The sequence below is a fragment of the Rhipicephalus microplus genome, chromosome 2 (assembly GCF_043290135.1).
Source record: "Rhipicephalus microplus isolate Deutch F79 chromosome 2, USDA_Rmic, whole genome shotgun sequence".
Classification (NCBI taxonomy): domain Eukaryota; kingdom Metazoa; phylum Arthropoda; class Arachnida; order Ixodida; family Ixodidae; genus Rhipicephalus; species Rhipicephalus microplus.
Window position 1 is genome coordinate 278280759 of NC_134701.1, and position 15564 is coordinate 278296322.

The window sequence follows — 15564 nt, forward strand, 5'->3', positions numbered from 1 at the left end:
GCAATCAGACTAAATTTGCTTGTTTATTCAAATATTTTATGAAAAGAATTGATATATCGCAATGCACATTTTACATTAAAGAAAAAACCCGGTTGTAACTGCTTTTTTTCCTCAATGCAAGAACAAAGATTGGCATTCTACTTTTATTTATTATTTAGCTTGCTGAAGCAATTTTGCTAACATTTTAGGAAAAGCATAGGGCACATGTGCTAAATGCTTCCAGGATGTGTGCTGGTCTGTGAAGTGTTCTCTGCTATGCGATCATAGTGCGTATATTAAAAATTGTGCCTGACTGCTGTAATGTCACAAGTCACCTGAAAACGGACGGCTGTCAGCATTTTGCTTTTTTTTTTTCATATTAGGAACATAGCTCGAAATGCAAGCAGCGAGATTGTGTAACTTGTATGTAAAGTTTCAGCACTTACATTTTGAAACGGTTACATAATATATAAAATGGGCATTATTGTTTCTGCTTTTGGATTCATGTTTTGGCCCGTTTGTCTAATTTGGGGCTATACAGCTTGCCGTGGGCTTTCAAGCTGCATTTTCTCTCAAAAAAGGGAAAGGTTATCGTCATTAGGTTCTGCTGCAGGAGGTTATAGCCAGGATCTTTTTTTTATAACCATTTAGCAGCTGTTATTTTGTACACGTTGCACATGCATGTAGCACACATTTTGCATGTTGAAGTTCTCTGACTACTAGTTGTGGTGATGTGTCAGTGCAAGCCCCCTTCCCCTACCTCTTAAAAAAATTGCTCTGTCTTTTTTTTTGGATAGAGTAAAAACAGCAGAACAAAGGCAGCCTTATATGCAATGTCATTTACACTGGAACAGACTAGAGCTACAGTATAACCTCATTAATTTTAAGTCTGTAAAACATTGAAGAAGGAAGAGCAGCAGAAAATTTAGAAAATTTATTTTTTATGTGGGGAAACTTCTTCATTTACTGCCCAAGCTTCCTTATGTGATGTGGAAACAATGGCGAGTTCTCTAACTTTCCATATGTGCTCAGTATTTTAATGAGATCGCATCAAAGAGCTTGTTTAACAGGAATTCTGGTGTCAGTGTTGTTGTCATTGTTGGGTGTAAGTGAAAAGTCAATGTTGTCTGTGAGTGAAGCTCTAGAAAGATGCAAATAAAATAAATAAATGAAAACTTAGGTTCAAGTAAGAATTGCCATTAGGTAGGGGTGTGCGAGTATAAGAAAATTTCAAATAACAAATACCGTATTATTTGATTTCGTAGCACATAACAGGATTACCAAATATTTTTCGAATAATTTGCACCCGCGAGAAAACACTGAAGGAACATCAGTTGGAAAAGCAAAGGATAATTTTTAATTCTTTAGTGAATTGCCAAGATACATGCTGCTTGAGCATTTACTGCGCTCTCGAAGCTTAAGAATGAAAAAATTTGGGTTTTAAGCTCCAGCATCGCTGAAGCGAATGTGTCCCCAATCCACTGTCATTATCATCGGATTCATCATGTTCATTTATGATGTCTTAACTTTTAGACCTTAGTATTATTTAAAAGGTAATGGTAAAATGCCACTTTGAATACTGAAATATACCGGCTGTATTCATACAATTAAGAATACTACTTCGTAGCCTCTAATCGCTACTACATATGAGCTTACCTCACTTCACATAATTGGGGTATTTTTTGTTGTTTAAATGTAATTACAATGTTACTTTGTTAAAATAAGGGAATATTTGTTTGAACTAAAAAAATTGTGTGAATCTTAGCCTATCTTGAAAATTGGGGAGGGGGGGGGGGATGATTCCTTAGGAAAAGACATAAAAGTAAAAAAATGGGGTGTGGGGTGCACGGTGGTAGCTGTCTCTCAACTGAGGGCACCTTAACCAATACGCTTGCCGGGGAACAGGGATTGAAGGGACATTGAGAGTGAAGAAAAGAAATTAAAGAAAAACGGGAAAAGACATGAGTGGAGAGAGAGGGAGGAATGAATTAATAGAAGGGAGGGGGGAGGCAAGTCAAGGAGGAAAGAAAAGGGAGGGGAAAAAAGAACTAGCGTGATGGGAAGAGGAGAAACGTCCGACTTACTGGGGCGAGCGGCTTATAAAAATCGCTCAGTCAAGCTGACGTCCTTAAGGAAGCCAAGTAGGGCGGCAAGGGCGAAGTGGCGATGGTCCTGCAGGTGTGACATCTGGCAGTGTCACACGTGACAGTTCGATAAGACATGATGAGCCAGCCATTTGCATGCATCACCGAGAGCAGGACACTCACACAAGAAGTGGGCAGTGTTTCCATATCGCTACAATCAATGCAGTTGGGTGAAATCGCACCACGGAGATTACGCTTCCATTCCACAGGCCACACAGAGTCTGTCCTCCGGGCTAAATGGTGGAGGAAGGGGAGGAGGACGGGAAGGGGAGGACAGAGAGAGAATAAAGTTGAGACTTCGAAGTGCTGAAATATCGTCACTTCGACAAGTGTGTGCCTTCTGGTGCATAATTTCTTTATTGAAGTCAGTCTTTCTTTGTCCTCCTTCTTGGGTAATCTGTTCTTCACTGAGAAAAGTTGGCCGACTCCAGAGGCCCCATGTTCCATGGTGTTGTTGGGATCTTTCTTGCTTACCATCTTGCTTCACAGGCACATTCTTTTTCTCAAAGCTGCAAAACACAAACGGTCACACGCGTTTTACTGCTAAGCCAATTGGCATGAAGCTTCTGAAATAATTTCATATAAAAAAGTAATGGCACATATGTTTGGGGAAAAAAAAAGTAGATAGCACGGAGGTAAAACATGTCCTTACAGAAGTGGTAATGTTTGCTGTATATATATTGATATAAGAGAGCTCGTAAAATTTCTGCTGATGTTTGGCAGCCATAGAACCGTTTAATGAGAACGCATCCATGTGGAAGCTTGTGACGCACCTCCATTCCGATGACTAACGTCCATGATTAATGATTGACCAACCCTTGTGGTTGTGGCGCTTTTGGCAGCTTTAGTACTTATAACGGTAAAAGTGGAGTCTTAGAAAGCAGCATGACAGCCAGAAAGGCAAATGATTGGACGTCGAATATGGGCTGAGGTCACCTGCTCGCATCATATTTGTGCTATTGAACACTAATGCCAGACTAGAGGGAAACGCTACACATGTCTTTGTCTTCCCCATTGGCCAGTTGTATTTTTCATGGGGCTAGCTTATGTGGGGAACGCAAAGCCAGGCGAATCAGTTGGTGCGTGTTGCAGTGCTATTTCCGCTATGGATGGAAGATATGAGTGAGGCCTCCGACCCTTCGGATTAGGTTGCCACCTGGCGGTGTGTTGAGGGGTCGACTAAATTACACTTTTGTCATTGGAAACAGGCCGATTGGAAAGGCTGGTAGAAATGACACAATGAGGGAACTAATTGGGGATTGCACAGTCATGAAGCATTACTTCACTTTACCTAAAGAACTGTGAGAGGACAATTTTAGATATGAAAGGTGCATTTGTTAAACCTATAGAAGGTGTGACAATGTGGCAGTGGATAGCATGCCTGCCATCTTTGGTGGTAAATTGAGGGGTACTGGGTTCAACTTCCGTTGATAGAACTTTTTTCCGTTGTCTTCCGACCGCGTGTATTTTTTCGATGTTACTTCCATCACCGAAATGCGTCACTGAAGTCTTAGCGGGCCCCAGCATAAAACACATTCGTGTTAAAATGTAATATTGCTCGCACCAGTTGCCTCCTTAATCAGTATAGATTACAGCAAATGCGAGAGACCTGCTACAATCTTTTTCCACTGGTGAAACGTATTAGCAATTCTTCTTTCATTTTAGGTTGTTTAAATGCATGTGTGACCTTGCTCTACTATTTCAGTACACACTCACATAGGCCAGAGCTTCGATTTTCATCGTGCAGCATGATCTGGTATTACATTGCGACTGCCCTCACCGTAGCAGAACTAGAACCAATCTTTTTTTTTTTTTTTGTAGTGATTAAAAGCGCATGCTGAAATAACAGGGGAAACATAGAACAAAGCTGCAATTTAACTGAATTCAAAATTAAGGGTTTCCACATCACATGAGGTTTTCAACTAGTGTTGTCTCAGAATCGTAATATTGAGGTAATGAAAGTACTGAGGTTCTGTTGTATGCCACTTTGCCCTATGCGCTGTTGTGAATAGTTGAAATCATCGCTGACACTTGAGAAAATGGGTGGCACTTTTTATACTGAAGTGACTTGCATCAGTGCTTAAAGTAGGGACCAAGCCACTCAATCATGGCAACATAAACCTGTTGTTGCTAATTTGATATGTTTTGAATGTGTTGAAATAATTGGCTTGATTTTGGAGCATGGCTTGATTTACGTGCACTTACTTCAACATTTTTTCTTTTTCTCGCCAGGAACCTGTGTCTTTGCCATTTGATGGCACGGCACATGAATTTGTTTCGAAACGAACTGGAAAGAAGCGTACAATCAAGTTTGGAGCTCCATTGCGTGAAATATTCCTGGACGGGGTGCCCTACAGTGCGCAGTTTGACAACAGTCCTATTGCGATCAAAACAGCTGATGGTGAGGTGCATGTGATCAGGCTAGAGCCACAACCTCCAACCGTGGACATCGAGAAGCGACCACCGGAGCATGTACTTCGCGCCCTCAACCTTCATCCGGAAAAACTGGCCGACACAGACTCGGATTTGCGCACCCTTCCACCGGAAGTAAAGCTTCCTGTGACAGAGAGTGAAAAGAGTATGGATGTCGATATGAGACTACCTAGCTCCGAAGCAGCAAAAGATGTTGACCTGAGGAAACGTGGCGACGTGGATGAGAGTGGCACGTGGAATAGTCCACAACAGGCAGGGCAGGGTGGTTGGGGGCAGTCACGGCCACAGCAGCCGCCCGAAGGCGGTTTTCAGCAAAACAAAGAGAGCGGTGTAAGTCATCTGCTCCTTCACCCACTGTTGTGTTGCTTGGTACAGGATGAAGGCGTGGTTCCAACATGCTGGCTTTTGGAACCCACAGTCAATGTGGCCGTCACTGGGCTGCCATGTACTGAAATTAAATGCATCTTTGTGTGGGCTGCAACATGGTGCATGTGTGGTTCCTGGTTATAATACGCTGCCCTGCTGCAGCAAGATAGTTGCCATAGTGATAACACACACCAGTCAAGCATTATGCAACAAGCATGCGCTTACCTTGCACAGAGTTGAAGAGAACTCTTACCATGGAGTTGACATATGCAGAAATGCCTATAGTTCTTTGCAGATCTGTCTATGCAACTTTGCACTATGTCTGCTCTCTGTCAAGCAAGATAATGAAGGTAGCTATTAGGCACCATTGATTGACTTTTAGGAATGTTTTATTAGTATGGCATTATTCATTGATAACTTTCGTGCGCACTTGCACTTTTATGAGGACTTGCACTGCCAACGCTAGATGCGTCAGCGGTGCTTGTGGGCTCCAGTATTGCTCGCATGGTGTTAAGATGGTGTATTTGACACTGTGTGAGCAATACTATAGCCTGTTAGGGTCGATATATTTGGTGCTAGTCACGTGAACTCTTCTGAAAGTCCAAGAAGGCACACATCGGAGAGACAGCTTCTGGAAGTATTTCAGCACTAAATACAAGCAATACCAGTGCCAGATTGACGATAACCTTCCCCTATTATCACACGATATTAGGCTAAGCAAGCTGCACGAGCAGAGCGGTTGAATTCCTGAACACAGGTGGTGTGTGAAGTTACGCCGTACACCGGGAAAAGGAATTGAAAAACATGCACCGTTGATTGCTCATGGCTATTAAATATTCTAGATCTTTTGCCAGTGCGGAGCCACAGTGACGCATCGGTGTGTAAGTATCCTTTAGGTGGGATGTTATGGGTGTTACTTGGGGAGTGCTTGCTTTATTGAGTTGCTGTCAAAGAACACTTGATTGTTGCATCTTGTGAACAGAAGGCCACGGGAGTGTGTGGAAGCCCATAGCAAGGACTCTTCAATGGTTTCACTAAATTGTACATGTAGCTGCTGTTTCCAAAGAAGAATTATGTAATATTTTCATAATTATGAAACTCCCTGTTCCTTTATTTGTTTTTGGTCCCCTCCAGACTGTGGTCTTCTACTATTTGCTAATGGTATTGAGCTGACATTACCCTCCCTTTTTGCATCAGTATTTGGCATGTGCTTCTGGCTGTGGTTCTCTGCTGTGCTTACTTTGGACAGGCTCCTTCGTTTGCAGATTCACGTTACTGAGAATTGCTTGCTCGTACTTTTTCAGGGCTGGGTTAGGTATGGCAGTGGGTCTGAAGAACGGGCAGGTGTCGGTAATAATTGGCCGCAACAGCCGCCCCTCGGTCAGCCACAACAAGATCCAAACATTCGTCCACCTTGGCCCCGAGGGCCCCCAGGACCTGGTGATTGGAACAACAACTTTGGGTGAGCGTTCGCGTGCATTCTGCATTATTGACACTTTTATTCCCGATCATGATCTTTGCTGGCGAATTAAAAAACATGCTTTATTATTCGCTCAAGATACATTGGTGGGTGTGCTGGACGGTTTTTTTTTCTTCAGCACCATTACATCTTAAGACGCTTGTGCGAACACAGACATAAAGAGGCAAGTTGTGACACCAGTACCTCTGTTTTCATTTGTGCTTGTCTAAGTGTGTACTGCTGCTGTGACAGGTTATTCGTAATGCTTGAGCAGGAATATGTCTGCTATAAGCCAGGGAAGGCGAAACTAAAAGAATTTCTTTTTACCTTAATTTATTTAAAGTTGGCTTCCACGGAGACTTATAGTAAATCTCAGGTGCGCACCAAACATTTAATGTCATTTTTGTCGTATCCAGTCAGGAGCAAACAGCACGGTGAACATGTTGGCAGGTATGGAGGCGGAAATGTCGTAGGCCCGTGTGCTCAGATTTGGGTGCACGTTAAAGAACCACAGGTGGTCGAAGTTTCCGGAGCCCTCCACTACGGCGTCTCTCATAATAATCATATGGTGGTTTTGGGACGTTAAACCCCACAAATCAATCAACATGTTGGCAGGTTATCCTCTCCAGAATAGTCTTCAGAAAGCTCGCCTCCTAGAAGCCTGGTTGGGTTAACAAGTAATTTGTTTGAATAACCAAGTGACTATTAGAATAACTCAGCACAGTAACCGCTTAATAATATTGCGGGATTGTAAAATGTACAAAACATCCTGCTGCATCGTCCTGCTTTTATTACAGTCTTCGGCGCTTCGGCATAGGGTAGGGTAAGTTTACTCATGTATCGACTGTTAGTGGCGTCACTCACTGAGAATACGAGATACGTGGCTATGTAAATGATTTTACTCTCGCAATGTTATTGTCCCAACAAGCTTTGCCAACACTGCTGCTGTGATTATGTGACTCTGCGTCGTGTGATGTACTTTGTGGACCTTTCAGTGAGAAAGTTCTGTTTGTGTGGCCAGCCTCTTTTTCTGTTGCTGTAAGCAGTTTTAGCAAGAGCGTGGCCTTGTTTGTGTAGGAATGATTTCATGGAGGGTCGTGGCATGCCAAGAGTGGGCCCAGGTAGAAGGGGCAATCAGCAGCCAGGCTTTGGTGGCGAGGAGTACCCCTCTTACTTCCGGGAGGACTTTCCTCAACCTCAGATGCACCCTCATCACGTCGGGTAGGCAGTGCTTTGGGAGCTATATGCGGTGGTTCAAAATAATAAGAGAGTAAAAAGAAAAGGTTGAAGCTTCAGCTGTGCAGTGTTGCCTTGACAATTACGCTATGGCATTCCAATTCTGTAATCTACTGTACCATACCACGATGGCCAAAAATATTTTAGCTGAATATATTGCTTGGTGCCTGTTAGAACGGTGGTGATAATGATCATCACAGCAAACCTACAGGTCTTGCAGAATATTCTAATGTTTTAGATTTCCTACAATCACTTACTCTAAGGGCTGTGATCCCCAGGTCACAGTAAACATAGATGGCAGTAAAATGGATCATAGCAAGATCTTCTATGTGCATATTCTGATTGATCTACAAAATGAAAGAGATGGCATTGTGATGGCATCACTGCGAACTTTTTAATGGGAGAAAAGTAGAATGTGGATGCAGTTGTCATTGTCTTTCCTAGTTAAATTCTCTGCCACGGGGTAGCACTGCCTGCTCGACCAACAAAGTTCGATTCCTGGTAAACAAGCAAATCGCAAGCCATGCTTAATGATGCAGTCAGTGGTTCCTCCTGCATCTGATTTAGGTGCTTCGATTTGTTTTTTTTATCCCAGCTCTAGGAGACCCTGTTGACAGGCACTAATTGTTCACTGAGTTTGGCTCATATTGACTTGGGCTTCTATAACTTCCAACACTGCCACGGCATTGTCGTTACCACCCAGTGTACTGTACAAAACTTTTCATACAATAAAATTTATGCGAACTCCTCGGACCGTACGGTAACATATCAGTGCTAAAGCTCTATTTAACGAGGTGTCACTAATGAGCTTGTTGGATGGCCGATTTCATTTTAGCAGTAGTGCATCTTTAGAAACTTTATGAATTCCGAAAGATAAATTATGCAGGTAACACTATTACTTTTGTTTTTATCACCATCACTTTTGTTTTTCTTTTTGTGGTTGTGCATGTGTCCAAAAGTGTCTGTGGCTACAGCAACGAATTATTTGTTATGATACCTATTTTTAGCAGCTGTGGACACATTAACTGTGGTGTGGTATTGTTTTCTTTGGTGGTGTAATTATTTCTTGTGCTTAATTAGATATTTAAGTAAACTCCCACATGTTCTTTTACAGTGTCGGAGAAGTTCGGCCAGGCTTCCTGCAGCCGCAGTTCCCGCCATGCAGACCACATTTTACTGCCGGGGAGCCAGGACTCCCTCCGATGGGCCCGCCTAGACTTGGTGGACCCCCACCACCCCCTCAGGCTCTTTTGGCGTCATCAAACTTAGCTCCTCCTCCTCCACTTGCACCACCCCCCATGGTGGTTGCCGGGCCGCACCTAGTGGGGCCTGAGGCAGCTGCCCGAGGGCAACCGGTTTACATGGTTGGAGCCAGCCAGCCGCAACCAATGCAGCAGCCTATGCAGCCGCCACTTCAGCAGCCAATGCAACAGCAAATGCAGCAGCCAATGCAACAGCAAATGCAGCAGCCAATGCAGCAACCAATGCCGCAGTCTATGCAGCAACCACCACCATTACAGCAACCAATTCAACAGCCAATGCAGCAACCAATGCAGCCACCAATGCAGCCGCCAATGCAGCCACCAATGCAACAGCCACTGCAGCAACCTCCAACGCAACCACCTGCCTTGCAGACAGCAGCGCAGCAGCCACCTCTGCAACCACCAGCTATGTCTCAGATGCCAGTAGCCACGCTTCCAAGCCCTTTCCCAGCTGTACTGGCAGATGAGCACATGCACCAGCAGCCATCACAAGGTAAGCAATGTCTTCTTTGAGATGCGAACGGCCATCTTGTCTCATTAGGCCATCTCAGAAACAATGAGGACTTTGCCAGCAACACTTGTCTGTGTGTTGTTATCCTTTATGAACTTCTCTGGGGTTCGATTTCTGTTGAAAGCTATGCTTGGCTCCTGCCAGCATGCCAAGACTAGTTTTATGAGGCTGTGCTGTATGCACCTAATACAATCGGCGTCCGATTTCCCAGACCCTTGAGGGACAGCGAAAACGTCCGGCATATCGGGCAGTCCGGAAAAAACGAATGCAAGCGAAAACAAAATTTTTTAATAATCATTTTTTGCTGACGGAGAGAGTCACGGCAGGAGTACATGATTCTCATTGAAATTCAGCAAATGCATTGTTTAGATTACTCTAAAAAGTGCCGTTTACATTAATATATATATATATATATATATATATATATATATATATATATATATATATATATATTATATATTATATATGTGTATATTGTAGCGAAGCCTCCGAACTCTGAAATGGGTCGAACTCTTGAGTACCTCCTAGTGGGGCTACCCAACAAGGACGCCGCTCGCGCTGAGAGCCCGTGCTTGGCCGTGACTGTCGCCATTGTATATTCTCGCTCATTGCCGGCTAATAAACGCCTTAACAATTTGGTGGAGAGTGCTGCGATCCCCGTCTATGCCTTTGGAGCTGCGATCACGTACCCTGCCATCTACTATGTACCACGGCGCTCCTCAGCAAACGCTTCCAATGCCACTCCCTTGTCCCGGTGTCCCCAGAATCCGCGATCCACCCTTCTTCACTGGCGCTGATGGCACTGACGTGGAGGACTGGCTCGCCATTTACGAGCGCGTGAGCGTCCCCAACAAATGGGACGAGGACGGCAAGCTGACCAACTTGGTATTCTACCTTACGGGTGTTGCCAGTTTGTGGTACAACAACCACGCGTCCGATTTTGCCACCTGTTCCGATTTTAAAACCGCAATCATCAACGTCTTCGGCCGCCCTGCTGTTCGCAAGCTGCAAGCCGAGCAGTGCTTACGTGAACGTGCTCAGGAGGCTGGTGAGTCATTCACGAGCTATATTGAAGACGTCCTGGACCTATGCAACAAATCTAATCCCACCATGTCTGAGTCTGACAAGATCCGAAACATCATGAAAGGCATTGACGATGATGCCTTCATGATGCTGCTCGCCAAAAACCCCGGCACAGTGGCTGAGGTCATCACACTGTGCCAGAGATACGAGGAGCTCCGCCTGCAGCGTTCGATGACCAGACGCTCCCCACCACGAGCTGCAACGCTTGCTGGCTTGGAGGCCAGTTGTGACCAAGTGGCGTTGATGGCAGACCTAAAGTCCTTCATCCGCGAGGAAATCGCGCGTCAGTTCTCGCTCCTGCCCTTTGCCCGCCAACCGACTGTTCAACAATCGCCTACTACCCTTCTTCCTCCCATCCGTCGAGCGATTGAACAGGAAATAGCGGAGGTAATGCCTGCGTACCACCCTCCACAGCCTCCGGCTCCTGCGCCCCTGAGTTACGCGCAAGTGGTCGCCAGGCCGCCCCAAGTTGTTCCAGCACCCGCCCCTCTGACGCCGAAGCTGCCGCTCGACCTCCATCCTTTGCAGCGGGTATGCCCGCTACGTATGTTGACGTAACCCCTCAGCCTCAGCTTCAGTCTACCGTGCAGCCACCGTTCCGTCCATCGGCCCTTGCGACATGGGTGAGACCTACCCCGGTGAACAGATGGCGCACACCCGACAACCGGCCCATCTGCTTTGCCTGTGGTTACGCCGGTCACGTGGCCCGTTATTGCCATCACGTACAGCCGGCTCCAATTTCTTCACCTGTTGCTGGCCAACTCAGCCGTCCTTATCGCGAAGAACCGCCGTCTATGCCACCTCGATCTCGCCCAGGTCCATCTCCAAGATCGCCGTCTCCACGACGTCGTTCCCTGTCCCCCATGCGGCCAAGTGCGGCTGCTCATGAGCGGGAAAACTAGTCGTCGCAGTCCCCGAGGCAAGGACTGCGATGCTGTGGCAATGTGAAAGCCCTCAGAGCAGTCCCTCGAATGTCATTGACGTGCTTGTGGACGGCGTTTGTGCATCGGCTCTTATTGACACTGGAGCTGCCGTATCAGTTATGGACGAAAAACTCTGCTGCTTACTTCGAAAAGTGACGAAGCCAATTTCTGTGTTGTCCCTCCGTACTGCAAGTTTGCATCGTATTCATCCTACAGCAGGGTGCACAGCTCGCGTTGTCATCCAAGACGTTCTGTATGTCGCCCAGTTCATCATCATTCCGGCATTCTCTCATGACGTCATCTTGGGATGGGACTTTCTCTCCCGCCATGACGCCGTCATCCATTGTGCCGCCGCCGAAATTGAGCTCTCACCCTTCTCGCATTTGACGCCAGAAGGCAGTCCCTCGACACTGAGCAAGATTCTAACGAAAGACGATACAACAGTGCCTCCAAACTCGACGACGGCTGTGTCTGTCTGCTGCGCCGGTCTCTCCGACCCCATTGCACTCGTTTCGCCATCTGACCGCTCTTGCAGCAGGAAAGGGTTGCTAGTATCTTTCGCGACCGTGCAGGTCAACCAGGGCAACGCTGCTATTTTTGTAACCAACCCGTCCCCGTACACTGTTACCTTGCTTCGAGGGGAATGTCTCGGCAGAGTGGAACCAGTCGACGAGGCACAAGTCCTGGACGTACCCGATGACACGCGCTGTCCCAGATCGCGTACCATCAATGCTGTTTCCACTTCTGATTCGTCATCTGCTGATGTATTTGGCCCCTCCATCGCTGACAACCTTACGGCCGTACATCGTTCCCAACTTCTGGACCTGTTGCAAGAATATCGTTCTTCTTTCGATGTCGGGCGAAGTTCTCTCGGTCGCACGTCCGTTGTTACGCATCGCATCGGCACTGGTGCCCATCTCGGCTGCTGACCCGCAGGTCGCGGGATCAAATCCCGGCTGTGGCGGCTGCATTTCCGATGGAGACGGAAATGTTGTAGGCCCGTGTACTCATATTTGGGTGCACGTTAAAGAACCCCAGGTGGTCGAAATTCCCGGAGCCCTCCACTACGGCGTCTCTCATAATCATATGGTGGTTTTGGGACGTTAAACCCCACAAATCAATCAATCTGGTGCCCATCCACCTTTACGGCAACGTCCATATCGCGTGTCGCCTGCTGAACGTCGAGTAATTAATGATCAGGTTGACGATATGCTCCGACGCGACGTTATTCGGCCCTCGGACAGTCCATGGACGTCTCCTGTTGTTCTTGTTGCGAAGAAAGACGGTTCTGTGCGGTTCTGTGTGGACTACAGACGGCTCAATAAGATCACTCGCAAGGATGTTTATCCACTGCCACGCATCGATGACGCGATTGACAGCCTTCATGGAGCTGATTTTTTTTCTTCTCTCGATCTGCGCACGGGGTACTGGCAAGTACCCATGGCTGACAACGCTCGACCAAAGACCGCCTTCGTCACGCCAGACGGCTTGTACGAGTTCAATGTCATGCCGTTTGGTCTATGTAATGCACCTGCGACCTTTGAGCGCATGATGGACACCGTTCTGCGCAACTTGAAATGGTACACGTGCTTGTGTTACCTCGACGATGTCATTGTCTTTGCTCCGGATTTCTCCACGCATCTCCAACGTCTGAAAGAAGTTTTCGCACATGTGAGCAATGCCGGCTTGCAACTAAATCTGAAAAAGTGCCGCTTTGCAGCACGGCAACTCACCATACTGGGGTACGTCGTGTCCAAAGACGGCATTCTTCCTGATCCTGCCAAGCTTCAGGCCGTGGCCGAATTCCCCAAACCTGCATCTGTCAAAAAACTGGGTAGTTTCGTGGGCCTGTGCTCATACTTCCGACGCTTCATACGAAACTTTGCCACGATCATATCACCGCTGACGAAGCTCCTTGGAAGTAATGGGCCCCTCAATTCATGGTCATCCAAGTGCGACGACGCGTTCGCGAAGCTCCGCCATTTGTTGACGTCGCCTCCCATTCTACGCCACTACGACCCTACAGCCCTAACGGAGGTGCACACGGACGCCAGCGGTGTAGGCCTAGGCGCTGTCCTGGTGCAGCGAAAACCCTGATTCCCTGAATATGTCATAGCATATGCAAGCCGTATGCTCACGAGAGCCGAGACAAACTACACCGTCACGGAGAAAGAATGCCTGGCGATCGTCTGGGCCCTTACAATGTTTCGACCTTATTTGTATGGTCGCCCATTCGATGTCGTCACCGACCATCATGCACTATGCTGGCTTTCATCATTGAAGGATCCCTCAGGCCGTCTCGCCCGTTGGGCCCTTTGCTTACAAGACTACAACATCCGTGTGCTGTACCGCAACGGACGCCAGCATGCTGACGCTGATGCCCTCTCACGCTCCCCTCTGCCTCAAGACGGCGTGCCCTGCTCAGTAACCTCAATTGCTGTATCTGCCATTTTTTTGATGTTGACATCGTCGCTGCCGAACAGCGAAAGGATAATTGGATCGCCCCGCTGATCGACTTGCTCTTTGATCCGTCCGCAACACCATCCACGCGTGCCTTGCGTCGTCGAGCTCACCATTTCGCCATCCGTGACGGCCTCCTACACCGACGCAATTACGACTCTGATGGCTGGCAGTAGTTACTCGTCATACCCCGCAGCCTGCGGTTGGAGATATGTGAATCTTTCCATTCTGATCCGCAATGTGCACACTCTGGGGTATTCAAAACTTACCACCGCATTCGACAACGCTACTTCTGGCGCGGAATGTACCGCTATGTGCAGCAGTTCGTTCGCTCTTGCCTCACTTGCGAACGCCGTAAACTGTCAGCCCACATGTCGCACGCCGGTTTGCAACCGTTACCTTGCCCTGACCGTCCCTTTGGGCGCGTAGGTATCGATTTGTATGGACCACTTCCTCTGACGTCGGCTGGTAACCGCTGGGCCATCGTTGCCGTTGACCATTTAACGCGATACGCTGAAACCGCCGCTCTCCCTGCGGCTACTGCGCGCGATGTTGCGTCCTTCCTGCTGCATCGATTCATACTGCGCCACAGACCACCCCAAGAGCTTCTCAGCGATCGAGGCCGTGTCTTCTTGTCGGAAGTCGTCGAAGCCATTCTGACGGAGTGCCACTCTGTCCGCCGCAAAACTACTGCTTACCACCCACAGACGAATGGCCTCACCGAACACTTTAACCGCACCCTCGGCGACATGCTTTCTATGTACGTCGCTGCCAACCACACTAATTGAGATAATATACTGCCCTTCGTCACCTACGCCTACAACACCGCCCCTCAGAGCACGACTGGTTTTTCACCTTTCTACTTGCTGTACGGAAGGCACCCGTCGCACACCATGGACACGATACTCCCGTACACGCCGGATCCATCTGAGTGTACACCTATTTCCGAGACAGCCAGGCTTGCTGAAGAGTGTCGCGAGCTTGCTAAGACTTTTACGACACAAGAGCAAGAGCGGCAGAAGAGTATTCGTGATGGCTCCACCACTTCTGAGCCCACGTTCCTTCCTGGTACGCTTGTATGGCTCTCGATCCCGACCTCTGTAGCTGGCCTCTCTTCCAAACTACTTCCCAAATACGAAGGCCCCTACCGTGTCATCGAGCGCACCTCACCTGTCAACTATCTGATCGAACCCGTTGAACAATCTTCGGACATGTGCCGCCGTGGGCAAGACATCGTCAACGTGGAGCGCCTGAAGGCTTATTATGACTCGCTCATAGTAACAAGCTGTTAGATCGCCAGGCGGCTCCCTCTTCAACCCCGGGGTAATTGTAGCGAAGCCTCCGAACTCTGAAATGTGTCGAACTCTTGAGTACCTCCTAGTGGGGCTACCCAACAAGGACGCCGCTCGCGCTGAGAGCCCGTGCTTGGCCGTGACTGTCGCCATTGTATATTCTCGCTCGTTGCCGGCTAATAAACGCCTTAACAATATATGTGTGTGTGTGTGTGTGTGTGTGTGTGTGTGTGTGTGTGTGTGTGTGTGTGTGTGTGTGTGTGTGTGTGTGTGTGTGTGTATGTGTGTGTGTGTGTGAGAGAGAGAGAGAGATCTAACAGACAATAATGCCAAGGAAAGTATAGGGGAAGATATTAGACCAAATTGTAATGTGAATATGAAGAAAACTGGGTGAAAAGATAACTTGCCGTGGGCAG

The 15564-nt window shown here is 47.5% G+C and overlaps 1 protein-coding gene across 4 annotated transcripts in view; it reads left to right on the top strand.

Moving 5' to 3' along the window:
• LOC119179437 (uncharacterized) overlaps positions 1 to 15564 on the top strand; it is a 53136-nt gene that overhangs the window by 23847 nt on the left and 13725 nt on the right. For 2 of the 4 annotated variants that reach the window (XM_037430507.2, XM_037430515.2), the window contains 4 exons: positions 4356 to 4886; positions 6227 to 6384; positions 7459 to 7602; positions 8732 to 9372. In XM_037430507.2, the coding sequence (XP_037286404.2) occupies positions 4356 to 4886; positions 6227 to 6384; positions 7459 to 7602; positions 8732 to 9372 (1474 nt within the window). The remainder of the gene's footprint in view (positions 1 to 4355; positions 4887 to 6226; positions 6385 to 7458; positions 7603 to 8731; positions 9373 to 15564) is intronic. The other 2 variants (XM_037430525.2, XM_075882088.1) reach the window with 2 other exon arrangements.